Source organism: Drosophila subobscura, chromosome U (genome assembly GCF_008121235.1).
Source record: "Drosophila subobscura isolate 14011-0131.10 chromosome U, UCBerk_Dsub_1.0, whole genome shotgun sequence".
NCBI classification, from domain to species: Eukaryota; Metazoa; Arthropoda; class Insecta; order Diptera; family Drosophilidae; genus Drosophila; species Drosophila subobscura.
Genome location: NC_048534.1, coordinates 15,417,506 through 15,444,801, shown reverse-complemented (window position 1 = coordinate 15,444,801; position 27,296 = coordinate 15,417,506). Strand labels below are relative to the sequence as shown.

Sequence of the window (27,296 nt, the reverse complement as noted above, 5' to 3'; positions counted from 1 at the left end):
CTCCCTCGAATCCTCCAGCGGCACTCCTACGCTACGCGCTGCCGGTTACATCCTGTGTGTGTGCAAAGGTGGCAAAAACACGGATGAATGCTACCTGCGGGGCAGCCAAAAAAATATATACATATATGTGTCCCTAGGAGTCTCTTCCCTGGGAGTGTACGTAAAAGATTTATTATGCTATACATTTCATGAATGTGAGTGAGAGCCTGTGAGCCTGAATCTCCCATGTCTGTGGCTGCAACTGTAGCTGTGGATGCTGCGTGTGTGTGTGCGTGTGTGTGTACATGAGGGTTTCCCTAGAAAAACTACTGCCAGCAACAACAACATTCAGGAGCAGCAGCAGCAGCACAAAAGGTGTGCACCATAATGGCTGACAAAAAGTCGGCCTTAGCCTTTAATAGCACCAGAGTTTAACAGCCAACACAAACATGGCACAACTGTCATGTGCACTGAGAGAAACCCATAGCAGGACCATTGACTACTGCCAAGTCAGTGGAGAACTCGCCAGGCAGGAGCCAATCTCTAGCCAAGAGGCTGATGCTGACAGAGCTGAAAGGAAGTCGCTAAATATAATTGTTTCCTCATTCATCATTGTTTTTTCTTAACCCTTCTTGTCTCAGTGTAGCCGCAGAACCCCCCATTTGCCGCAGAATCCAGAAAAACGCCAACAAAATGGCAACATTCACTTCTCACTTACAACTGAAGCTGGAGCTGGAGCTGGAGCTGGAGCGGATTTCGCATGGAGAAGTAAAAAGTGAAACTATTTGCTGTTGTTTGGTTAAGCGTTTTAAAGTCTGTCTATCCCTTCGTGCCCGTTTGCACACTTTTCTGGGTGAATGTGTGACTGCATGTTGGACCCTGGAAACAGGATGGCGATGGGTTCGTTCGCTTTTTAGATCTGGGTAAATGCCAATTAGCATAACAAAAACTCAGCGAATGTCTGACAGAGCAGCAGCAGCAGCAGACAGGAGTAGGAGTAGGAATATTCTACCGTCAAAGCCCCTTTTACTTACTTATTATCTGTCGGAGTTCGAGCGGTTCGAAGGTTCCGCCCCCACCCACGAACCTTAAATGCAGACTCAGGTGTCGTTCTCATGTGGGCGAGACGATAATTTGGTGTTGCTTGGGGGCACAGCCACGTCGCCATTGATGTAGATTATGTTGGGACACTGCCACAATCAGCCAGTCAGACGTCAGTCGTGTCAGTGTGGGCGCATAAATTGTTTACTTTCCACTGATATGAAATGTGAAAATCGTGATAATGTACGGATAGATGGTACGGGGCTGCTAGGGGGAAATCCCGTGAAGAGAGTGTGGGAAAATGCTGAATGCTGAACCCTTCGAGGGTCTTCTTCAAGTGTGTTGATCCTCATTAATGGATTCTTGAAGACTTAAGAACTCAAAAACGCATAACGATCTTTGGAGTGGGTGGATTATTCAATGGTTTATCTCCTGAGCATTAAAGAAGCAAATTATCATTTATCATTTAGCTACAATTTATTCAGTAGATCTATGAAATGGTAGTTCTGAAAACTAGTTTCATAAGAACTAAAAATAAAAACCTGAAAGTCTGGCAATATAAATTTGGAAATCAATTGAATTTTTGTTACTCAAAAATCTATTTTTATGTACTACAGATGTGTGCCTAAAAAAACGTAAATGTTATTAATAAATGGGGAAAAATTCATATCAACCCTCCACAGATATTATATTTCGCAGTGCCAAAATATTCGAGATCAAATCTGTTCGGGAACGTTTCGTTTTGTTCGGTTTGTAATTTACATCTTTCATCATGTATTCCTAAATCATCGAATGGCATTAAAAAGAAAACAAATAAAATAGAAACACAAATTTAAATTTTTAAATAGTTACCGAAAACTCCGGCAAAAAAAAAGAACTATTAAATTTGAAGAGAACCGAAAAAACCAAACAAAAATCTGTCAAAATGTTTATTCATACGAGCCAATTTATGGGTGTCTGTGTGGCTGTGGCAGTGGCAGCCTCCGAGAGGAAGAGGCAGTGGCATTGGGCACAGCCCACAGCCAAGCCCATCATCATATAATTTGGTTTCTTTTTGGGGGGTTGGCACTTCGGCAGGACGATGAACGGGGACACGCTCTGTCCGTTTTTGGTAATCAATTTTCCTCACAGCCCGTGACGTCATCATGACGAATTAACACTTTTCCCTCTATCTCTCTGTCGCTCTGTCTCTCTGTCTCTCGCTCCCTCTGATATTCACATTTTCAAATTTGGTTCGGAATCTCGGATGGACATTCGATTCGTTACGTTTGTTATAACATTTATTCCACAAACATGTATTCCTCTACCCCAAGAGCCCTATCCCAAAAACAGAGCCCGGCTCTACACTCTACACTCCACTTGAGTGCATACCTCTTGGCCCCCTCCCCCACTCACTCTCTCTCCTCTCACTGATGATGGTCTCGTCGTACTACTATGTTCTCGAGTGCCACCGAGGTAAGTGCTTTGTGCCTGGCATATATTTTGTTTTTTTGAAGGTTTTCTGCACGCGGAGAGTGAGGTGGAACTTTGATGGTGACTCGTAGTTTTTTGTACCCTCCCCCTCAATTTGTGGCAAAAGCGTAACAAAAATTCTTATGAATATTAATTGGCCTGCCCTGCCTGCCGTTTGCGTTTGCGTTGGCGTTCATTGTCACTGTTTGGGTTTTGTCGGGCGGCTTGTTTGTTGCTGCCTTTCTTTGTGGGTGGGGCCGGGCAGCTGGACAGGTTTGGGAAGCGATCGGAAGCGATGTGAACTTGGCTTATTAATGGTTAAATCTAAGAGCGAAAATCTATAGTTTTTCCGTCAAATTTGAATTGAATAAGAATCTGACTTTGGTTCCCTCTGGAGTGTAGACCTCGTGACCCTCATTGTCAGGAATAGTTTATTCGTTTTTGTGCGTGTTCCCAAATAGTTTCACACAAGAACCCGCAAAAAGTTTACAATTCAGTGCCTCTTAAAGGGAGAAACAAATAAAGTCCCGAAAATATTATTTCTAATTCACTTGTCAATAATTTGCGTTAAGCCCATAATTATGCCAACAATGCCAACGTGACCGATAAAGGCTAGAAAAATACATAAATGGAATACTTAATTGCTGGCAATTTCAGGTTAGGCCGCAGCCGAATGGATGGATGGACTGACTGACTGACAGCAGAGATCCCTGGCCGGAAAAAAAGAAACCCCTGACGAGACGAGACGAGACCGAAACGTTTAGCGAAGTAGAAAGATCGGGCAGCAGCTTTGATTGAGAGCATGGCACGAAGTACGAACACCCGAACCGAACCCCTAAGATTCGATTGTAGAAGTAGTACTTGGGCCTGGGCTTCGAGGGTTGTTTGTGGTCTCTGGGTCTGGGTACTCTGTGGCCTGTTCCCTGCGATTGCGAAACTGCTGGATGTGTGGCGGTGGCGGCGGCGGCTGTGCCCACTCGAGCATCTCTCACTCTCTCTCTGGGGCATAATTTCAAGTGGACCACAGCAGCACTCAATGGCCTGGTCTTTCGTCTGGGGCATCCATCCAACACTCCATCCATCCATCCATCCATCCATCTATATGTAGGCATATATATTTGTGTTTGTAGCTTCCAATCGAGCGTCGAAGAGTGGTCGCATTTGCGTATTGCCGCTCAAAATCCGTTTAATTGGCATTGCACCTTGGCAACAACATGCGGGGTAGTACCTGCCAAGTGGAACTCTGACTGATACTGGGCAGGGTTGGGTTGGCGTAGGTGCTAACCATGGCGACACAAATGTCTGATTGGCCTCGCAACATTTGCCATCATTTGTATCGAGTTACCAAAAAAAAGAACCAAAACATGTAACCAGCCGCAATCCGCTTGTCAGACAGCACAGACAGCACGAGTTAGATGTCGTGTGCGCCTAATTAGCTGACAGCCGCAAGGATATTATCCTTTTGATGGTGGTGGGGTTGGGCGCTGTCCAGAGGCCAATTAAACGCACATTTCTGCATAATCAAAGCATTCCTCTCCAACCCCTGATGGACCCTTTACCAGACTGCATATCGTAGTAGTAGTTTTGTGCTTTAACAACTTGTTTAACGATTTCTCCTTGAATTAATTTCGAATGCAGAAAGTTCCACTAAATCAATAGTTGGGTTTTTGGTTACCTTTTTTTCTTTGATTTACTCCTGTGTCAAGTGTCTGTGGCGTGCCCTCAGCGACCTTTTCCCCCGAACACTTTTCCATTTTCATGATCTATTTGCTTTGGACAAACCCACTGCTGACCTTAAACAAATATCACACTAATAATATTGGGCACTTGAGAAGTGTGAATGTGAACCTGTAGCAGGAAGGACAAAGTGGGAGTGAAAAGGAGAAGGAGTTTAAAGTGTCAAGTGATTTACTTAAGTCCAAAGGTGAAGGCCTGGCGTTCATGTTACCAGGATCTTAGTCAAGTGCAGTTAGAACTCGAAGAGGTGTGAAGGTTACAAGATATTTGGACATATTTCAAGGAGAGAATTCAAAGGAGAAACTGAGTCTTTGAGATCTAAAAATCAAAATAATCTACGAATGACTAGAGCCAATCCCTTCTTAGGCATATCTACAGCTACCATAAACAGATTCCTCGTCTTAATACCCTTTCTTGGATACCCTGAGGACCTTTTCCTTATGTCCCCCCTTGGCTCTCAGTTATTTCCAGTTACAAATCTTTGGCCGTAAACCATTTGACTACCAATTCGATTAGTCATTTATGAGCAGCTCCCCTCTCCCTGCCGCACACCTCGCAGAGAACCCCAAAGCAATCCATAAGCAAATACAGTCTGCCCGCATCTGCATCTGCAACTGCAGCATTTCTGTTCTGTCATTGAGAAGATACTCGCACACACACACGCGGCTACAGATACTCGTTCCACATACAGTTGCTAATGATGTTGCTGCCAGTTTGTCTGGTTCTCTGGCTCTCTGGATCTCGGGAAGAAGGAGCACGAGAAAAAAAGTAAATAAACGAATGCTACCTACAAGACCCTGGGACCCTGTCTGCCTACCTGCTGCAGAGTCGGCGGAGTCAGCGGAGTCGGCAGTGTCGAAGCTGAAAAATATTTATCGATCGGCATCGGCTCATCGGCAAGTTATGAACAAATTTACTTTCGTTACAACGGCAGACATTAAGCGAGGACGTCATGAAGTCTGTGCCGACCAGACCAGCAGTCAGACCCAGAACCAGACTCGGACTCAGACACAGACACAGACACAGTCCCACTCACAGCATGAGGTTGCCCCGAAGGGAGACAGCAGTGCAGTGCGGCTGCAGGAGGAGATGCATACGTTATTTTTATAATTTTTATGGCCTGGTCAGGTATCTTATTTTTATTTTTTTCTCCTTCTCCTCTGGCGGCTTGGCTCGGCTCTGCTTTGCACTGAATGAGCATTGAGCCGTCGTAAACTCCTGATGAACCTCATAAATAATATGTGTGTTCGATTTGTATTCCAGTTTTTTTCACACTTTACCCACATCCATATGTATGGGGGAGAGACCGATCCATAAAACCCATGTCAAAAAGTTAACCCACATCTCCTCCAAAAGTCAAGAAAGTCAAGAATGAAATCATGGAACTGGGCAGGGTACGGTGTCCAGCCTACTTAACATTTCCAAGCAATTTCCCCACCCCGAGGCAGAACTATGAAACAATACGGAAAATGTCAACCAGTGCTCTTAGGGCAATAAAAATCAGAGGATACCCCGCAGAGTTGTGGGTCAACCAGCTGCATTTGTCCAAGCTGTTTTGGGATTTTACTCTTTATGGGCATAATTTCCGCATGATAATGTTGTCAAATCTTGACGTCAGGACTCGTCTTGGTAGCCTAAAAGTTGCTGGAATGTTGGAATTATTTGAGAGTTTAGAAAAAAGATTGATGGAACATCGAGTTGAAGATATTTAGAGATGTTTTAGAGGGTAAAATATTTGAGGAAATATATTTTTAATTGTTTTTCTTATTATTTTATTTATTTTTTTTTTTTTTTTGTGTACCACCAACTAATGGATGTCGCTCTTTGTGGACTTTCTAGTTTCGTTGCATTAACAACATGTCATATTTCGATATACAATATACTAAAACTAGTACCGTTACAAGCCGCACACAAGGAATGCCAATAGCGAACACACACCAAAATCGAGTTCAAGGCAATCTCTAAGTCATCGCACCTCATAAAAGTCGATCATAAAAATGTTGACGACATACAACAAAAATATACAACAAAATAAAAGCTCAACTTAAGTCAACTCCACCGGAGAGCCGAGATTGTCGTAAAAAGCAATATCTTATTGTAAGTTTTGGAAATCGGCAGACATCGGCAGGGCGTGGCAAGAGAGGCAGAGAGAAGGGCTGAGGACCACCGGCACAGATCTCTCTCCCGATTGATACGATTCTAAGTAGTCGAAAAGACATTTGGAAAACAAATTACAAAATTACGCTAAACGACAAAATCCCTTCGCAACGCAGAGAGAAAAAAATACGTAGCGGGTTCGGCCTTAACGATCAATAATGTCACATAAGTCAGATGATTATTGGGGTGGGGGGCATGGACTTGGCCCGAGAAGGTGGCTCATGGATTTTATGGATGCCCAGAGGTCCGAGAGGGTCGTTAAAAGTTTTCAATCCATCCACAGGTGCGAAATGTCTTTGGAAGCAGATGTGTTGTGACTTTTTGATACGATTTTACGACTTTTTGGTCGACATTTTGGTGTCTGGGTCTGGGTCTGGCCAGTCTGTCTGTGTCGCAACGAACAAAGATCGCTCTCTTGTATCTCGAGTATGTTAAATGTTTCTGTTTTACGATCACACGACCGATCAGCGAGCCGTCAGGTCTGGCCAACAAATCGTTTAACTCCGACCAGGCTCCAGCTCCAGCCTGACCCCGTCCCGAACTTTGGATAACGCTTTGGGGATTATGCAAATTCATCAGAGTAGTAGAGATAATTCTTTTTGGCAGGAATTCCAATTCCAATTCGAATTCAAGAATGGTCATAAAAAATCAATAAAAAATCGTTCAACATTTCGGTTGATTTTTTATATTTTATTATTATTTTCGGGAATATATTTAGTCCGGTTTGTCCATGTTCTAAGGGTCATTAAAAAATTATAAAAATTGAATTCAAATTAAATGAACCCCCAAAATGATCATTGATAGGTTTTTTTTACTTTAAATTTGCTTATCGCCCGAACCGAACCTCCCGTGTGGCCCCGACATTAAAAACAACAACGGAAAACATTTCATATGCCACAGAATACAATAAATGTTTTGCTTTCCAAACTTGCCACACACAAAGGCTGACCGAACTCTTCCTACACGACTATAAGTAGCTAAAAGTCTTTCTTTCTATGCTGATTTTATGGCATTTTCATTATGATCTATTAGTGGCCATTAACCGATAAGGGAAATGAAATGCCTGACTCTATAGGCTCTCGGGGAGTATCTAAAAATGGTTAACGGTTTTAATAGACCCCAAAAGCATGGCGCTAATGCTGTAAGATGTAAAATGGCAACTGGAAAGGTTTATTTTGGGATCACTATTAAGCTAAATCCATTCGGCGGTAACAAGAAACCTTTTAGATACAGATTTAGGTCTGCCAGCAAGTCGCTTAGATTGGCATTTGTTTGGACACCAATTTATATTTTTCACAGAAACTTTTGGGTGGATCTTTGGCAGAGCATCTTTCAACATTTTAGGACCTGTTCTCTTGCCTCTCTCTGATCCTTGACCAATTTGCAGACGCCTCTATGTCTGGCAGTTAGCCAAAGTCAAGCATATGGGCAGCATTTTTGGATGGTGCCATGCCGCTTCCAGACAGATAGTTGCCGTTTTCCCCGGATGCATAGATCACAGCGTGTCCTCGCACCAAGGTCGTCGCACAGTCGGCCGTGCTGGCCGCTGGCAGGGGATCTTTCGCACTAGACAGCTAGACGCCCCGTTTAAAGTATTTTAGCAAGCGAACGAAAAGTCCAGCGGCTCGACGGCAGTTTCGCTGCACAGCATGTGGGTTTGTTGCACAGTTGCAACTGCGTTGCAGGTGTGTCTCTTTCGGAGAGTTGAGCAGCGTCATGTTGTCTGCGGATGCGTGGCCTGAATATTTCGAGTATTTGTTAAAAGTCATGGTCATGGTCAGGGGACCCTAATGATGCTTGAAACGAATTGTCATTAGTTTTGCACGGTGCAACATTTGAAGTGAAGCCGCGCGGCTGTATCTGAAGGGTTGCTGCAGTTGCAGCTAATTCAAGGTTGAACAGCGGAGAGGAGTCTGCGATGAGTGGCAACAATAATTCAAGGGATTTCTCACTCGCAATCGCACTAAATCCCAATCCCAGCTGAGTCGCTTAAATTTCCCCCGCCCTCAGCTTTTGTTTTGGCCCAGAAAACGCTGGGAACTGAGATTCAGCAGAGGCTGCTATCGATTTAGGACTCACACCCAAGTGGGCACACGCTGGATCCAGCTGACACATCAAATGTCGATGCAAGGATGCCCAATGCCACGCCCACACACCCCAAGCGCCCCCAGAAACAACAGCAACAAAGATGAAGAAGAGCTAAAAGCGATATAAAAATTGTTATACATATGACATGGGGACTGGCGTGGAGCGGGGAGTGTGTGTGTGTGTGTGTGTGTGTGTGTGTGTGTTGAAGCATTGAAAAAAAAAAGTAAAGAACTTCGACAGACGGAAACAGGAAACCGGAAGTCCATCTTGCTCACAGTGTCGACGACAGCAGCAGCGGCAGGCAGCAGCAGCAGCAGCGCGAGTGGTGGAGCGGCAGCGGGAGTGGGTGGAAAGGCAGCCTGGAGGAGGAATGAGGGGAATGGGTAGCCACGTCCAAGATATTTTTATGCGTTGAAATTTTTCAGCTGGACCAAATCGCATACTCATATATCATAAATATATATAATGCAGTGTGTGTGTTGGGTAAAAATCAGTGGCGCAACTTCAATAATCATTATCAGCAGAAACGACAACGTTGTCGTTGTCCTACCCCGGCATCATCATCATCATCGTGGTGGTCGTGGTCGGTCGGTCGTCTCACTCTTTGCAACATCATGTTGCGGAAACAGATAACGCACGGACACGGACACGGCACGGACATATGCTCTGCGGCGAGTGTGGAGTGTGGGGGGCAACGCATGCAGCCACACACATAACATTTAATGCTGATAGTTCGGTGGGGTCCTGCTACTGCTACTCGCAAGACGACAACGGCGACAACTCGAGCTTCAAATTGAAATCAATGATGCGCAAGTTTATGCCACAAAAAAAATAAAAATAAATATGTATCTGAAACAGAAGTGAAGCCAAAGCATAAGCTGTTACTGGTACTGCCACTGGAGTGAGAGGGGGGGAGCGACCGGGCAACAGAACAAATGATGCGAAAAGCGTAGCAACTTTGCCACCCACCAGGCACGGCACGGCACTGACGCCGGTGTCCTGTCGGGACTGGCAAGTCCAAAAACCGGATCATAAAAAAGTGTTAATGTATTTGCAATCTCGCCAGGAAAGGTACCAACACAAAAAAAAACTCAGCAAGAAATTTATGCCAAGAAAAAATATGCACAATATGAATGGTAAGGAATTTCCGTTGCTAGAAGAAATAAAAAGAAGCTTAGAAAAGTTTTGCAAAGAGATAATCCTTAAGAGCCAAATGGAAAGTGATTGCCAGTGGAAAAGCAGACTTTCAGCTCTTGGAAGTTTAAGTTCAATAAACCAAGAGTAAAGCAAAAAACTAAAAGCAAAAGAGTTTACCATTGAATATTCATGCGAAACATAAAACATTTTGTCACTCCCCAAGACCATGAAGTATTAAAATTTGAGTGAAGTCAACATCAAATCTAACAAATCAAACTACAAGCTACCAGGTAAAATGGTTCAGCCACAGCCCACGCAGGAAACACACACGGCTCTGAAAATGGTCTACAAATTAGTGCGAAATACGATAACTTATCTATATATATCCCAGCTGTCATTAGCATAAAACACACGCACGGGTCTTGTCTCCAAGACTTGCTTCGCAAATAAAACACAAGCCATAGGAAAGCGATCAAAATTTATGCAAAATCAACACTTTACGCTAATGATTTGTGACAAGCCACAAAAGCCGAGGAGAGAGAGACAGTTCCCGGACTTATCTGCATTAGAAATATCAGCCAGTATCAGATTTTTATAAGCCAAACTTAATGGAGGAGCCTCTTCGGAATGGTATGGGCAACTGGAGCAACGCTTTTATGAATGATCGAACCAGAAAGATGTTCATAGAGAACATTTTGCAGCATATTTTTCTTCAGTCCCTAAAGTTAAATATTTAAATTTAACTGTTACTTAATGACTCGCAAATGATGCCCAAGATAAACAATACAATTTGTATAAAATCTTAATCCGCAGACAGGTTCCTAACCAGAGAGAGGACTGACTGAGAAATCTTTCGCTGGCTACTCCCAACTCTCGCCACTCACCTCACCATTTGTGTTGTCACATAAATTCTACTTAAAGAAGTTGTTTGGCTGACAACAATTGTGAATGGAGAGCCTGCTTTCAAAAGTTAGTTACGAAGAAGTGGAAATATCTAAGCTTAGACCATCTGCCATCTATACCCCCTATGGGCAAAAGTATTAATCGATTTGTTAAACATATTGGAGGAACCAAATACTTGAAGAAATCAATAGATAAATCATCACTCATGGGTCTTTAAGCATTATATGTTTATTTTCCAATAATAGCCATGGGTTTGATAGTAGTCTGCCTTTGCTATTGGGTGGATTTTCGGATTGTTTCTAAATTTCAGACAACGATTTAAAATTGTATAATTTATTGGAATGGAAATTGGTTGCACGTGTTATTTTGGTGAGCGATTATTATATCTATTCTAAAACAGATAAAAAGGTGAGCCAATTTATTAATATTACACATGACTCGCAGTTGGAGTATCTGCAATCGTTAAACTAAAATCATTGGCAACAAAAGAGAAGAGTAAAATAAAGACAGCCTAGATTTGATGGTTGACTTTTTGCATGATTTCTTTGCCATTTCGCATATCTCTTTGATATGCGTATTCCCAAATGATTAATCAATAATCCAATATTACATGTACACTTCGCACCACTCCTGAACCACTCTGCCATGGACGTTTAGTAGTGCTCAGATCAGACATCAGGTCTTAAGTCCTTGTCTGCTCATGCTCTTGGCAGGCTTTTATCTGGTTGTCGACGCTGTCCTGTCCCGTGTAACGGTGTTTGGTTACACGACCACCAGAGGCTGTCCGTTCCGTCCATTCCCTGGCCATTACGCAGAAGCGACCCTGTCTGGGGTCTGGGGTTACCAGTGAGTAGTAAGTAACACATTGTGTGTGCGTGTGTGTGGTGTGTGTGGTGTGTGTGTGAGCATACATACTTATTTATCGATGGACGCGTGTCTGTTTATTAATTGAAGTATTTGTTCAGTGTGTCGTCTGTTGTCTGTTTATTTTTTCATGGTTCTTCGATGGTTGTTGTCTCAGTGTCGCGTCAACACACTTGAAATTTGAAACATTCCCTTTTGCGGTGCGACATCTACTCGTACTGGGCCCTTCGATCATCGGACGTGTTGTGCTACTTGTTTGCATTAACCAATTAGCGTGTGGGCTTGTGTGTGGCAGAGCAGAGACCGAGTGTCTGGTCTGGCAGGTTGCGAGGGGCCACGGGACCTTTGACATTTTTGGTTTCATATTTGTTTTGACAGTCTCATCCAGTTCGTGTTGTTGTGAGGGTGTGTGGAAATGAACAACTGTTAGGAGTTGGAGTTGGAAGGGGACAGAGACAGCAATTTTGATAAATACTTTCGGGCAGGATTATCCGAGTTTGGGATTGAAATTGAAGGAGTAGTAGCATTCAGGGGAGCCATTAAGAGAGATATTTATATTCTGACCATTAATAGAATCTTTTCAAAAGGATAAACCTGTCCAATATCTTGAGGAATCTTAGCTGCCAAAGGGAATATCCTCTGAAAGTTTTTGTCGTATTTAAAAGAAGTTAATGTTAAGGTAAGAAAGTTTTCCCAACCGATTAACTGGTTAAGGACTTCCCCCCGTCATCTTTCCCGCCTTCCTCTCCATCTCTCAATATCTCAACCCCACGCTCTGAACTCTGAACTGCCAGAAATGTGTGCTGTGCTCTGTGGATTGGTTTTTGTGTGTTATCAAAACAAATTGCACTGCCAGCAGCAGGCACAGTAGCATGTAGAGACAGGAAATTTTATTTGGCAACCCCACCACTTAACCTGGACCCACGCCCAAGACCCAGAAGCAAACCCAGACCCAAAGCCGAGTCCAAAGGCAAGCCACAACCCTCTGGTCCTGTCTCTTCTCACCTTCTCACCTTCTCGATGTCGGTTCATCCCACATAATGATGATGCGCAAGTGTCGCGTGCACCTTTGCGCCTGATTTGGTGGTTGGAGCACCACCACCAGCGGAAGCCATGTATTAGCCGAGAGAGTGTGTGTGGCTGTGGTTGTGGCTTGTGTCGTGGCCGGGGGTGTGTGAGGTGTGGGAATGCCTGCAAGGAGATTGCCCATAAAAATTCCATAAAGATAGCGATTTATGTATGAAAGCAGCAATGGAGAAAAAAGGGTTGCCCTCCAAGTCGATGCGTAAATTGATGTGGCTGCTGCCACTGCCACAGCCACTGCCGCTGCTTCAACTCTTCAGTGGATGCTGCCACACTGCCGCTTCTTCTTCGTCATCTTTTTCCTCTGTGGATGCCCTGTAATGGCATTTCTCTGCTCCCGCACAAACGAAGGAACATCAGCAGCATCATCAGCATTTGTTGCTGACATTTTTGCTACTTAGGGGGGGGAGTGCGAGAGATTCCATTTTTTTTTATCAGTTTTTCTGGAAGATGGAAAGGGCACGGGGTGAAGTTCTTTTGTGTGGGGTTTAGTGTGGAAATGATTTGCAGGTGGTTATTAATCAAATTAATGTGCTTATTGATAACACGCTTCTTCTGAATGCCTTCCATAATGTTTGTCGCTTCGCTCCACCCGTTGCCGTCGTGGATGTTTGCCGCTCCCTCGATCCCTCACCTCGCTTCAGTCTCTGCCACTTACGAGTGGAAGAGACATCCACCCGGACAGGTTACACGCACATTTTACAAGCTTTTAAAAGCAGATTATCTTATCCCATCGGATAGCCCATGACTGTACAGGAACACGAGGCTGCACTTAATAGAAAACCAATTCTAGAGTTACAAATTTAAATTCAAATCAAAACGAAATGAAATGAAAGCGCCGCTCGTGGAAAAGGGGGAAAGTGTATGCAGAACGATTCCGAAATAAAACATTGGTAAACAAATTCCAATTCTGTTCCACTCTGTGGAAATTGAGACATCAAATTGTGGTCAGAGAGATCACGGAGATCCCGAGGAGAAAACCACTTAAATCACCTGAGCGACAAGCGGGAGATAACACACAAAAACACACACAAAAAAAACAAACCCCAAATGACGTAGTCAAACCGAAATAAACCCAAAAACAAATCAAGTGCTGCCCCGAGCGACACCGACCTGTAGGAGAACCTCTTCGAATGCATTTCCCCTCCACCCCACAACGAATCGGAAGGCCGACTGATTTATTTGGAGAGACTAATTATATGAGACGTCTGTCGTCTGTCGTCTGTGGTCTCTGTTTCGGAATTAGATTCGAAGCCGGACAAAAGGTTAAAACAAATGACGACATCAGGCCGTAACTGGCAGGCGAGGCACAACACGTTGACAGCCAAAGTGCATCTTTAATTTCTGGATCGTTGTGGCTGGTTTGTTGATGATGATATGACCATGATGATGGTCCACGGCCCAGTGAGCCCAGTCCAACTCTGACTCCAACTCCAGTTCTACATATCTGCATCTACAGGTGCAGCACGCGAGGCCCAATTCAAGCGCCAGTGGACTAGCAAATGCAACAACTCTTGGGCAGAGTTGACAGTGCAACACACACACACACACACACACACACACGCTGCAGCGGCAGTGGCAGTGGCAGGCAGGTTGACAACTCAGTCAAGCGTTTGACAGCGAGGTGGGGCTGCTGGCGGTAGAAGGAAGTAGCCGTGACAGATGTGTAGTTGGAGCGCTACCTGCTATCCAGTGAAAATAATTTATTTAAATTAAAGAACAACTGTGAAATCCGGGGAATGCCAAATATGGGCTTAGGCGCATTTTCCAACATTGAAACCGTTCAGCTTTTGTTTTTATTTCCATAGAAATTCAAAGAAAAGTGGCTTTGGAAAAATCAAAATAAATATTCGGTTATCAATCAAATTTTTGCAAATATAAATATTTTGCAATTATAAAAATTAAAAATAATGTTTAGAAAAATTAATTAAGCAACTTTTTTTCTCTGGCTTTGATGCATTAAATACCAAAACTATATTATATATGGCTATGGAACTCGATTCTCGATTCTAAAAATTATTCATCATAATTCCTGCACTTCCCCTGTGGACTGCATTGCGGCACGTACGAGTATTCGGGTAGCAGACAGCAGTCCCAAATCAGAAACGAGTGCTCCGCGCCTCCACCCAGGGCCAGTAGGATAGGCAAGCCCTCGGTTCAATAACTCAAGAGCGCAAACAACTTAATTAGCAAACACCAACAGCAGCAGCAGGAAAACCGGCAACACCAGCAACACACGAGAGCGAGAGCGAGAGCACACACCAAGAACCGGCACCCAGAACCAGCACCAAGACCAAGAATGTTGAGGGGTAATTAATTTCGAACGCATGCCAAAGCACCAATCCAATCGAATCCAATCCTGGTTGCTGTCCACCCGCTGATTATTATGTGAGTCCCAGTCTCAGGTCTGAGGCAATTTTTTGTAGCCCTCTTTTTTTCGTGGGCTCTCGCCTACACGGCGGCGACGACTCTCGTAGGGGTTTTGGGGGCAGCTCGAAGCGTTGGCGGTGCGTGCGTTTTTTGCCTAATTAATGGCGGCAATTTGTAAACGTCGCGAAATGCGCGAAAATGTATTTGCCAAATGTGAGGCAGTCGACTGGAGCTGGGGCTGGAGCTGGAACTTGGTAATAAGAAACTGGTATGGAATGGGCCTCCAATTGGGGTCTGGGTTGGTCGACTGCAGTTGGCTTTTTAAGGCGTTGATTGATCAGCAGCCGGGGCAGAACCCAAGCAGCTGAAGTGATCATCATGATGGGGGGGTAAGATGATGATGCGTTGCATGCTGATGAATGTTCGATGGAGGATCGGTGATCGGTGATCGCTGCACATCGCAGATCGTTTGCCACGTAGCGTGAAATTATTGGCGACTGGCATACATAAACAGCACGCGAGCGCCATAATCCATAATCCATAATGTCACCAAGTGTCGATCCGTAGATCGTCCATCGGCGATCGCTGATCGCTGATCGTTGATCGCTGGATGCCTAATAATGTTGTCTGTCGCTCGTCAGTTCAATGGCTTGGGTGTGACACATCAGAAAATATGAAGTAAAAAACCCTCTGGAGAAATGGGAATTGAAATGGAAGCGAATGATTTACGAGGCAATGCGCTCGAGACAATGCCAATGAATAATCTTGTAGGTGATTTTGGTATACTCGTATAGGGTTCCATTGCCGCTTGATCTTGCCCGCACTTCAGTCCGAAATTTATGGCCCCACCATAATTGTCATAATTCTCTGTATATCCAACAAGTAGCTACTGCTCCGGCCCGGAGAGCCGGGGAGAGAGATCAGAGATCCCACAGAGGGACACCAGCTGGGCTACCGTTTAAATTTGTGATAAGGGACAACGACGCCACATGTGGGCCATGGGTTAAGAATACGAATGCCGAATCGAAGGCGAAATCTTTGCAACAAGATCGCAATTAATTCACGCGGATAAATCTTCAAGTGCTAACTACATGACAACAACAAAGTAGTTACACTTCTTTTTAACCCACACAGAAAATCACGAACTTCCACGTCGAGCGTCGGATTCTTCTTTTTTCGTTATTTTTGGCATCCCTCTCTGATTGCATTCTGCGGCTGCGCAGGAGTCGACTCCGGTCTTGGTCTGCTATGCTCAGAGGAGGAGTCTACTGCTGCTGCTGCTACTCCCCGTCTGGTTCGTCTGTTCGTTTAATTTCAATTTGTTGCCGCTGCAAAATTTATGATGGTTATTAGCAAAAGACGTGCGGCCAGCACATTCCTCATCATGATGTTGTTGCCTTCTTTGGGTTTCCTGTCGGCATGCCACCAGGATCCGCTCCAGCATTTGCTACCGAAAAAACTCCATTTTCTGCACGCCTGCGCAACTGCTGTTGCATGCTGCATGCTGCATGCGGTGGCAATGTTTACTTGCCACAGACAAATTTCATTGTAACTTGAGTAACTTGGTAGTGGGGCGAGCTCTTGGCTTTTGGTGTGGCACATGTAGTCGCCTTTGTTGGCCGACTCTGCCTTGCCCTGCCTTGCCTTGCCTCCTTGCCTGCCGTTTGTCTAGGTAATTGCGTTTATAGTTTGTCATGTTGGCTCTCTGTTCGGTCTGTTCGAGCTGTTCGGGGGCCGCTTCTGTTACAGTTTTATTTGGAATTGCGAGTGCCTGGCGCTTGTTCAAGGCTTATCAAGATCCAACCCACCAGAGATTGATGTTCGCTGTGATATTTGCGGATTTTATCGGAGAATAATCATAAATCTCTTCTGAGAGATATTCTTCTGTGACTGTGACTTACGGTGTGTCCCTGCACGTTCGAATCTCCCAAATCTGATGGTTAATAAATTATTTAATTAACGCTAATTAACATTTCCGAATGCCGCTACGTGGAGGCACAACCAACTGAGGGATCATCGCTCATAGACATATGTAGACGTATGTGTCGTCTTTCGGCGATCTCCAACCGATTTACAGAGTGTGACAAATTTTGGATACACAGTCTTGGGATACACTCTTTCGGCGATCTCTGTGTGTGGCTGGCTGGCTGCAGACGATCGACAAATGCGCTGTTTACCTGCAGCAACACGCACGCGGAGAGACAGAGCGAGAACTCCATCCGAGAATCCATTAAGTTGTTAATCATATGCGAGCGCGAGCGTGGCTCCAGTGGAGCTTAGGTGGTATCCTTGTTGCGTTGGTTTGGGTATCCTTTTTCCTCGCCAACGCCACCGCTGCATGCCACAATTAATATGCGTCCAGCGATCGTAATCAATTCTCCCCGGACCCAGCCCGGGCCCAGCCTCATAGTCATCGTAGTCCAGGGCCCAGGGCCAGGGCTAGGCTGCTGCTGGTAACCCGAACACGTGCGGGTCATTAGTCGCAGTCACGCATTTTGAGCTCACTCTGAACCGAGCCGAGCCGAGCCGAGTTGTCCGGTGTCCAAGTTGTGGATGGAGTGTTGCCAGCCAGCGCCCCCACCTTCCATAACCATCTCCACACTCCACACACGCCACACACTCTGCGGCATGTCCGTTTCGTTCAGTTTTAGTCGGAAATGATTTTGTACGCTTCGTTCAACTTGAATTTTTAGGCCGCGAAATTTTTATGAGTAGCTGGAACTCGGAAACTCTTCTTCGGCTACGGCTACGGCTACGGCTACGGCTTGGGCTTTGTTTGATTTACCTTAATGGGTTCTAATGAACCATGGCTCAAGCAGCCATGCAGGCGGCCCAGTCCAACAGTCCACCAGTCCAATTATTGACTACTGATTCAGTGCGACGGTACAGGAAGGGAAGGAGGATCAGTGCAGAGTTTTTCTCGCTGAAAATTGGGTGCACAATTTCTTAGCAAACTTAAACCCATTAATACATTATCCAAGAAATATTCCACCATTTAATGAGTCTGCCATAATATAATTTAGTTCCCCAACCCAACCAGCAGGTCACGTGTGAGGAAATAACGCAACTAAAAGCAAACAATTTAGGATCTCATGGAACCCCTTTTTCCAGCTAGCAGCCAGGGGAGCCATCAATGTCATATTCAGGCGACTGCTAACAGAGATGAAAGGACTGCCTGTGGCAGGGCATTTCCTTGCGCATTTTCACGACAACCTGGCAACCTGCCAACGTCGGGTGTTGTGGGGTCTTCCTCCCGGCCAGCACCATCGTGACGTCGGGACGAAGCTTTTAACCTTTAAGTTAGGTATTTTTTCGTAGTTTTCGATTAATGGACACACTAATGCACGCATTAGACCACCGTCTGCCGCTGTGCCCTGTATCGAAAATTGTTGGCACGTGCGGCGGACAAATAGCGACAAATGTGTGTACGATGAATAAACAATTGGAGGGGTGGTGGCGGGGGGCAAAAAGTATATGGAATCAAAAAGCATATTTGTACACTCACACATATTTATTAGCCATATCTGACAACAATTTATGCGGCCATTAACAGCGGCAATACAACGTGTTTATTTCAACATTTTGAAATGCCATCAAAAATATACAAATAAATAAATAAATATTATAAACAGTCGAAAAATCAATCAAAAATTCAAGACATGTTCCCCCGTTCTACGGCTCCTCTCTTGAACGAGTTGCAAAAATAAAAGGCCATAAACTGTTCATAAATTCAAACACCCACAAGAGATATCATTCACCCAGAGAACCGAAACAAACAAAAGAAGGTCCAACAATGAGACCATAGATCGTCGGAGGGGCTCCGGGCGTTGTGCGATTTTGTGTGTGGGATTTCTCAGTGGGTCAGTGTGGGAGCCCCCCTAGGAAAGTGATAGTAATTGATTCGTAAATGGATGTTTAGATGGGAGATAATGCAAAATTTGCATTTTAAAATAAATTTAATGTTTAATTTTTAATAAGTATTTTCATCAAGAGAGCGGAAAACTCATCCACTGCTGATAATCTACGTTGTACTATGGATATAAAAAACCTGCAAATTTATGGCCACCAAAAGTAGATTTATTCAACAATTGAAGAGGAAGTTCCCCCCAACTCGCCCAACCAGAGACAGTTGGCATGAAAAATATGCCACTAATAAAAAACAAAAAGTGTTGTAAAAATAAATTAGCAAGCGAAAATCCGGAAACTTGTAACAAATTAACATTAGCACAATTATATGTACAATAATTAGTAACGCCGTGTCGGACAGGGGTGGAAGTGAGTGGTAAAGCATGTTGCACATTGTTAACTGTGGATGGTACTAGTACTCAAAGAACTAATTAGAGCACCCTGACCCCAGATCGGAGGCTTTAAGTGCACAGTAAAAATCTGTAGGAATTTTTTGGGTATACTTTTTGAATGCATTTCCCGCATTTACACGGCAGCAGGTGGCATTTCACGCGTTGTAAACAATTGTTAAAAATTATTAAATGTATTTTTGGAAAGACATCTGCACCGTACAGTGGGTGTGTCTGTGTTTAAACAGCTTTCCCCTTCGATTATTCATTTATTTAGATACTCGGGGAGTTCGTTTTTTATTGTGCTGACGATCTAGGAAGAGAGTAAAACAGAAGCAGCAGCAGAAGTTGCCGAATCAGAAGGTGTTATACAATAACTCATAAATAACAGCAGCTAGGGGACAGTGAACAGTGGGGAGTGGAGCGGTGTGCAGGGGCTGGCTCATTAACAGGCAGTCACCGCAGGCCAGAGCGAGAGATAAGGGAAATGCCAGAGAAAGTCATGCAGAACTTCCGTTTTTGTTTGGGCTGAGGGGGAGGGAGTTGGACATAATTACACGACTTTCCTCCTCCCCCTCCACCACTCACCAACAGATGCAAGCTCCATTTGAGTTTCCGTTTCGGGTTGAGGCAAATGCAGTGAGCCCCGCGGAGCCGCTGCTCCCCCGAAAATTGCATTATTAATTGCTTGGGCTTTGATTTATCTAAGAAGCAGTTGGCCAACAACAAGTCCAACCCCTATCCAGGCATGTGGGGGAGCAACCCTTGGAGCCCTCTACAATGTTTAATTGTGGAAATGAGAAATATGCGGAAGCGTTGACGATTCCGCTCCAGCGTCTGCTGCACTTGTCGCATCACTTGATGGCGCAGCCCCACTCCCCGGCACAGGCCCCGCCCAACTCTCCCTCCCCCTCGTTAGACCGGCACATGTCAGCAGCATTGTGGGCAGAGGGTCTCTCTGGCTGTGCCCTGTGCTCCGTGTCTGTGTCTAGCCATCAGCATCTGTAGCTGTCTGTTCCACTCCCACATGCTGTCTAGGCACTTGCCTCTGCACCGCTCCCCCCTCAATCCACACACTAAATGACACAAAAATATGGGCTTAACCGGAAACGGATGTATTATCTGCGCTAACTGCGCTGCCACACACAACAGTCAGTCAGCCAGTGCCAGTGACGGGGCTGGGTCCGCTCGCTCGATTCTCGCTGCTGCTGCTGCTGCTCGGGCTCGAGCTCGGGTCGTGGAACTAATAGAATATTATAAATCGTACACCCAAAAGCACGTAGAACGAGACAACCTGTATGTATGCCTGTCCGTTCGTCTGTCTGTCTGTCTGTCTTCTCCACTGACCCACGGATGACAGTGGGATGCCGTACCCCTACTACTTCTCCATCTCCTCCTCCTCTTCGCTGTTCTCTGTTCTCGTTCTCGTTACGCTTCTGTGAGCTTTTTGGCTTGTGCTTTTTGCGGCATGCAAAATTCCCAAATAGAGTTAGGGCGCTGCCTGCCTGCCAGCGGATGGATGGGGATGTTGGGGAGAGGAGGCGAGAGCGAGTGCGAGGGCGAGACGAGAGGCGGTCACTGCCGTTAGTTTTCTTGCATGTGGGACATCTGCGTGCGTGCGTGCGTGTGTGTGTCTCTGTCCCGTGCCTCTGCTTCAGTGCATTCGATTGCATGTCGTTGTCAGGCACTTGCCAACGCTTTCACTTTCGGGGCCTCTTCTTTATTTATTTGTAAAAGTTCTAGAGGAATGTCATTGCTGATATTTGAACTATAATTTACTGCAAGGGAACTCCATCAGATTGGTTTACTTATTGGCACCACATTGGTCTATATTTTCAAAGAAATAAAAATGAAATGGCAAACACTTCAGACAAACAATAACTAGGGTCCAAGCTGCAACTTTCTACACAGAAAAGGGATATAGAAAATCCACTGAATTGTGCATTTATCCCTACATTTAGCACCCAGTATGCTCTCTGTAGATCAATAATCCAATCAAGACCAATCATGAGAAGTGGCGGCAGGAAGAAATTTAACAATTTGATTGGCAAGTCAAGGGGTAACCCCTTCAGCTGGATAGTAGCCATATCTATTGCATTCAGGGGACAGCTGCCAGACGAGCAGACATTTGCATGTCTTTAGCTCAGGGATCCAGGGGATAAGCAGCAGCGTAGCCAGCTGATTGAGATTGAGTCATTTTATGAACAAAGCCCTTGCAATCGGGATCGTGATCGAGGCCGCAGATGCGGCTCGTAAATGTATCTCAGTGATGCCTTCTTTTTTTTTTTCTCTCTCTCTGCTGTATCCTTGTATCCTTTGCGTGTCACTCAAGCGATCAGGCCAAACAACAACAAACAATGTCAGCAAAGGGAAGGGGAACGCAGAGCAATGGAGTTAGGAGCAGCAGCAGCAGCAGCAGCAGCATCCTTTGTGGCTTCCGATTCTCTGTTGGCTTTGATCGCAGCTACCCAGCTACTTAGCATTTTCCGTTCCGTTCCTTTCCATACCCTCCCTCCTCCTTTGTGCGCGGCCTCGATTTCTGCATGCCTCGCTGGGTTTTCCGCCCGTACGGACAATGGGGCTTAGCTTTACGGAAAATGTGCGAGTACGAGTCTGTGTGTCTGTGGTTCAATATTTATGCTCTAAGCTGGCAAACAGCGGGGAAAGTTAAGAGATCGCTGATAAGAAATATATTTTACAGGCATTTTTATAGATCTGCTGAATATATTTTAAATGAAACTCTAAAATTCGTTACCATTCAAACGAAAACCAGTCACACATCATCTAGTAGTCCTGCTGAAAACACTCCACACAGCAAGGCTAGACAAATCCAAACGCAAAATTACAGTTGAAGTTTCCTGCTCCCCAAATTTATTTCCGAAAATGTGTCCAACAAAAGTCTGATTTGGAGGAGACCAGTTGGGTCCGTTTGTTCAGCAAGCAGCGCCGCAACGAGTTCTTCGTATTGGTGGCCGAGGAGTTCGTGAGAGACAAGTTCAATCTTTTATTCCTGGACATGGAGGAAAAGAATTATCGCAGGAGCCTTGATGTCATCTTCAACGAGAAGTCCGAGTCCGATGCTGGAACCGACGCCGATGTGGAGGCCGGGAAGCTCTGCGGGCGGATCCACGCCCGCTTCATTCTCACCGGTCGCGGCATCGAGCTGATGTACAAGAAGTTCCAAAACTGCAATTTTGGGACTTGTTCAGGCGTCTTCTGTCGGTGGCGGAACGTCCTTCCCATTGGCATGAGCGACACACCTGGCAACGAAATGGTGCGTCTCTTCTGCCCCATGTGAAGGGAGGTCCACACATCAAGATCTGCTCCCCAAGCCAACACGGAGCTACTCAAGGCGATTGCTTTGCTGTTCCGCTTACAAAATTTTGAAATTTTACAATGTGAAGGTCGAATTTGGGAGAATACTCGTAGATGATTTCTAGCTCATGGCCAGCTAGATGAAATATTTTTGAAATAAATTAAATATTTGGCTAAAACTGATGCAAATTTTGTTATCTACAGTAAAAAGGAACTTTGCTTTGCTGTTCCGCTCACATAAATTTGGATATTAATAGGACTATGTATGTCAAGAACCTGCCATTCCATTCGGATAACGTTTCGGAGTAGGAACTCTGCTTTAAGTGTCAAAATTGTGTGTTTTTGGTTACATCCCCAAAGGAAAATGCGTAGAGCCAGTCCGAGACGCTACGGGGTGGCATTGAGGCCCATTGGCCTCCACCATCTGCATCACTTTCCATCGCCCGTGCCACAGCCTCAGCAGAGTTGTCTGAATCGACGACAGGCGGAGCAGGGTCAGCGGAACAACCAGTCCATGGCGCCACTGCCCAACAGACAGGTTCAGTTTCCAGCCAACAACCAAGAGACGGCCATCGAGGAGAATGAGCCTCGAAAAGTGGAAAAGTTTATGCGGCGCTGCTACATGACGGCTGGAATGTTTGTGTTTGTCGCATCCTTTCACTTGATGCTCATCGCGGAGACCCTCAAGCCGAATGTGAACTATGTGCTGGCCGGATTCCTGTGCCTGCTGGTGGCCTTCTTGACGCTCTTTGTGCTCAGCTTTTGCGTGCGGCTGCGCAGGAGCCATTGGTTCAGCTGGATTGTGGCCTGGCTCTTTGTGGAGCTCTCCGCCATGGGTGTGGGCCTGGTGCTGGTGGAGCGCACCCTGAAGACCGTGTGCCTGGCGTGGATTGTTTGCCTCACAGTGCTCTTTTTTTGCTACTCGCTGGGCACCTGGCTGCCCATGTGCCTGCTGCCCGGGGAGATCACAATGTGCATATCCCTCATACTCTTCACGGTGTCGTGTGTCATTGTGATATCGCTGTACATGGCCACCGATGATCCTCTATATCACACCATATACTTTTCGTTGCTGTGTGCCGTGCTAGTGCCCGGCAGCATCTATCATGCAGAGATCGTGCATGGCAGACGCTTCAATCTGCCGTCACACGAGTTTGTCTACTGTGCCACTACGGTTTATGTGCACGCCCTAATGTTTTTTGTGTCCATTTATTATCTGATGTGGATACACGAGAACTGATGCGGAAATAAACAAAGCCCAGAGATATCACTCTTCTAGCAGTCTCTGTTCTTATTGTCAAAGAGAAACCTGCAAGCTGTATTCAAATGTCCGCAGAGATCGAAGAGAATTTACGCACGCAACGTTCCCCGAGACGCCGGACCAGTCTGTACCGCTCTGAGGAGGAGGATGCCCTGACCAAGTTCATTGATAATCTCTACAACTACGGCGTACCCATGATAGCCGTCTCCGTGCTCGTGTGGATTGTGGTGGCCAGCACCGATGGAAAGTACATCTACAGGCACATGCCATTTCCACCCTACATACTCGTCATTATCGTTTACCTCGTGATGATGCTGCTCCACTGTGTGCCCATGATCGCCCACGTGGCACTCTGCAACTGGATGTGGGCCTTGGTTGTGTGGCTCTGTACAACACTGGCCGTTTGTTGTGTGTTGCACAACTTTAGCGTGCTGACGCTGCTCTTGCTGCTCGCACTGTCTGTGGTGCTGGTTCTGGTGCTTAACTTTTCGGGTGCCAAGTGTCCGGTCGAATTCCTGCCCGGCGGAGTTGTCTCCAGTGGCTTTATGATGGCCATGACCGTGGCTCTCATCGTGCTGGGCATCGTACAGCTGTCCACGGGCAGCATCAAGGTGCTGGACGCCTTTGTCAGTGTTCTGTTCGTCATGCTGATTGTGGCCATACCGATACAGGCGCAGTTCTGTCACGGCCGCATGGAGTACTTTCAGGTGGTGCCTCGCCTACATCAGATGGTCAGCATTCTGACGCTCTACCTCTCATCGGTGATGTTCTTCTGCTGCCTGCTGTACTTTACAGTGGCTACGGATCGTCATGAAACAGTGACAACTGCAGCGACAACAGAGATTTATATAGTTAGATGAAGATGCCCCTCTGTGGATGGGTTTTCTGTGACTGAATCAATTGATAAATAGCTTTCAGACTTTTCTCTGGATCCAGTCCGTCGAGCACTTTATTGTCAACACCAAATTCGGAGTTTATAAACATTTAAAGCAGCAGCAGGATGCAAAATATATCAAATCGAAATGAATTTCACCCACAAAATTGGCGCCAAATCGCCAGACGAGAGGGTCTTCCAGACGATGAGATTGTGGTTATCATCGATAAGTCCGTCTTGAAAGTGTTTCGACGGAATGTGTACTGCCTTGCGGTGGCCTTTTGTCTGGTGACGGTGACACCTTGGACCATTATAGAGGCCGTGGATTATAAGTTCACCAGCTTGTGGAATATTCCCTTTTACATTTGGCTCTTCATGGCCTTCTTTTGCCAGGCGATGCTGGCATGTTTTCCACAGACGCGATACACTCCTCCCTGCAACTGGATACTGGTGCTGCTCGTGGTGTTGCTCCTGACTATGTTCGGCAGCTACTTCCTGTACCTGATCAGCATTGAGACGTTTCTGGTGGCTCTTCTGACTGCGAGTGTAGTGCTGGCTGTGCTTCATGTTTGCGGCGCCTATTGCCCGCAGGTGGTGTTGCCCAACACTGTTTGCACGGGCTGCGTGCTGCTGGTGTGCCTCATCACACTCTTGGTGGACGGCCTACTGCTGCTCATGATGGTTGATCCCATTTACCGACTTGTGTTCTGCATAGTTATATTCACTCTGGTGCTCATGATGATACCCTTCAACTCGCAGTACATTAACGGACGTCTCAAGTTCACGCCCATTGCCGACACTCTGGTCTGCGCCCTCGCCATCTACACACACTTTATCATTATGTTGCTCTGCCTGTGTGCCTTTAAGTACTACTTTGACTTCTACATAGATCAGGTAGTCATGGAATAAATCTCAAAATATACCCAACAAAAAAGTAAAGCCAGAGAATTATGGAAAAGAGAGTTACTACACAGGTTTATGGGATGCCGCACGATGAGCTGATCACCTACACGACTCGCATCTATGGACTGGGATTTATGTTCGCATTGATTGGCCTCGTCCAATGGATAGTCATCGCAGCATTAGATTTTCGTGTGGAAAAGCTAACCGCAGATCGCTATGGCTGGTGGCTGGCGTGCACCTTCTTTGCCATTGCCACGCTCGCATGGACCGAGTTTGGACGAAAGTTTCCCATCAATATAGCTCTGATAGTGGGCATTGTGGAGACCTCGACGTGGTACATCGGCTTTGAGCAGTCATTCATTCAGAATCATTTGGCTGACTTCTATGCTCTGGTCATTGTTGTGTCCATCATGTTCTGCTCCATCTTTTGGGGTGCCTACTTTCCCATGTATATTGTACCGGGCGATCTGGTGCTCAGCGTCCTTGTGGCCACGGCCAACATAATGTTGTTCATATTCTTCTTCAATGCCTACATCACGGGTGCCGAGGCCATCGAGGTTGCCGTACGGAATTTCTTTGCCATTTTTGCCATTTCGATGGTTATTTATACGGCCACCATAGTGCACGATCGCCAGTTCAATGTGCCGAAGCACGAGTATCTCTTCCTGAGTGTCATCATCTTTTTCTGCTACATGATACTCCAAGAGCGTGTCCTGGCCCTGTCCTATGAGTATTCCAACGATATGGAATGTACCTCTATGATTAATGAAACTTATTAAATTGCTTCAATAAATTATTATTATTCCTCTGAGCTTTTATGTAAATTGTTTGATGTACATTTTGAACATTTATATGTTATAAACAACATATGTTTATATTAGAAATCGAAGAATATTTTTTGAATCTAAAACACCAAATTAGGTCCTAGTAATTCTCCTCGTCCTATTACTTATTGTGGATGATATATAATTAATATTTTCAGAAGAAGTCATTGCCTCTCATTGATGTAGAGTCAATCAATGTGATATGACGGGGTCATTATGTTTATTTTCCCATTAAACGAAGGGTGATCCCTTACAAAAATTACCTAGAAACATCCTGCATATTCCTACATATTGTGATTGATCTACAAGATGCAGATCCACTTTCCATTTGGCTTGTTGATGCATTTATTATATTATTGAAAATCTTCTTATTGTTTGATTTTGTAGCGAAATTCCTTACCCATTGTCTTGTGCACTCGAACGGAGTTTTGTGGCATGCGCCACCCAGTGGTGCACGGACAAAGGGGGAGGAGTCGTAAGGTGACATAAGTAAATAAACGAATAAACAAATGAAATGCCAGTGCAACGTGTGGGAAGGCTCTTTGTCTTTTGGCGGAACAGCTGATTCAGCAGCAGTGCAAAATTGATGAACTGCGTGGAGGGTAAACAGTCAATACTTTGGGCAAAGGCAACCCAGGCTGGCCCTATTATGTAAATTACATTTAATATTTGCTTACAGAACTTCAAACCGGTAGGCCATAATTACAATAAATTTGGTAATAATTTCTGTTTAAGGTTCGAATCTTCCTATTTACCATATTCCATGTGTATATTTAGTCATTGAGGGCATGATCAGAGGCCCCTAAGAGGCCCTAAGAGTTGTGAGCATGAGAGGCCCTTTCGATGGCCCTCCCTTGTGGATGCTTTAATAAGATACTCGCGCATCGATTTAAACTGGATTAAGAATACTCCAAGAAGGGGTAAGGAAAAGTAACTATAACATAAAATTTACATAAAGTATCCTTTACCACTCTCCTGGCTCTGGCGCTGGTTCTGGCCTGGCCTGGCCCTCT

General features: G+C 45.3%; 5 protein-coding genes across 5 annotated transcripts; all 5 read left to right on the top strand.

Moving 5' to 3' along the window:
- Positions 1–21,681: 21,681 nt before the first annotated feature.
- On the top strand, positions 21,682–22,404 carry LOC117901316 (casein kinase II subunit beta'-like). The gene is made up of 2 exons (XM_034812026.1): positions 21,682–21,711; positions 22,006–22,404. The coding sequence occupies exons 1-2, from the start codon at positions 21,682–21,684 to the stop codon at positions 22,402–22,404; spliced, it is 429 nt and encodes a 142-aa protein (XP_034667917.1).
- A 306-nt stretch (positions 22,405–22,710) lies between these two features.
- Positions 22,711–23,674, top strand: LOC117901905. The gene has a single exon (XM_034812871.1). It carries the CDS (start codon positions 22,786–22,788, stop codon positions 23,659–23,661), a length of 876 nt encoding a protein of 291 aa, XP_034668762.1. The 5' UTR covers positions 22,711–22,785; the 3' UTR covers positions 23,662–23,674.
- A 73-nt stretch (positions 23,675–23,747) lies between these two features.
- LOC117901315 lies at positions 23,748–24,542 on the top strand. The gene has a single exon (XM_034812025.1). It carries the CDS (start codon positions 23,748–23,750, stop codon positions 24,540–24,542), a length of 795 nt encoding a protein of 264 aa, XP_034667916.1.
- Positions 24,543–24,676: 134 nt separating this feature from the next.
- Positions 24,677–25,475, top strand: LOC117901906. The gene has a single exon (XM_034812872.1). It carries the CDS (start codon positions 24,683–24,685, stop codon positions 25,463–25,465), a length of 783 nt encoding a protein of 260 aa, XP_034668763.1. The 5' UTR covers positions 24,677–24,682; the 3' UTR covers positions 25,466–25,475.
- On the top strand, positions 25,450–26,238 carry LOC117901314. Its single transcript, XM_034812024.1, has one exon. It carries the CDS (start codon positions 25,507–25,509, stop codon positions 26,236–26,238), a length of 732 nt encoding a protein of 243 aa, XP_034667915.1. The 5' UTR covers positions 25,450–25,506.
- The last annotated feature ends 1,058 nt before the right edge of the window (positions 26,239–27,296 follow it).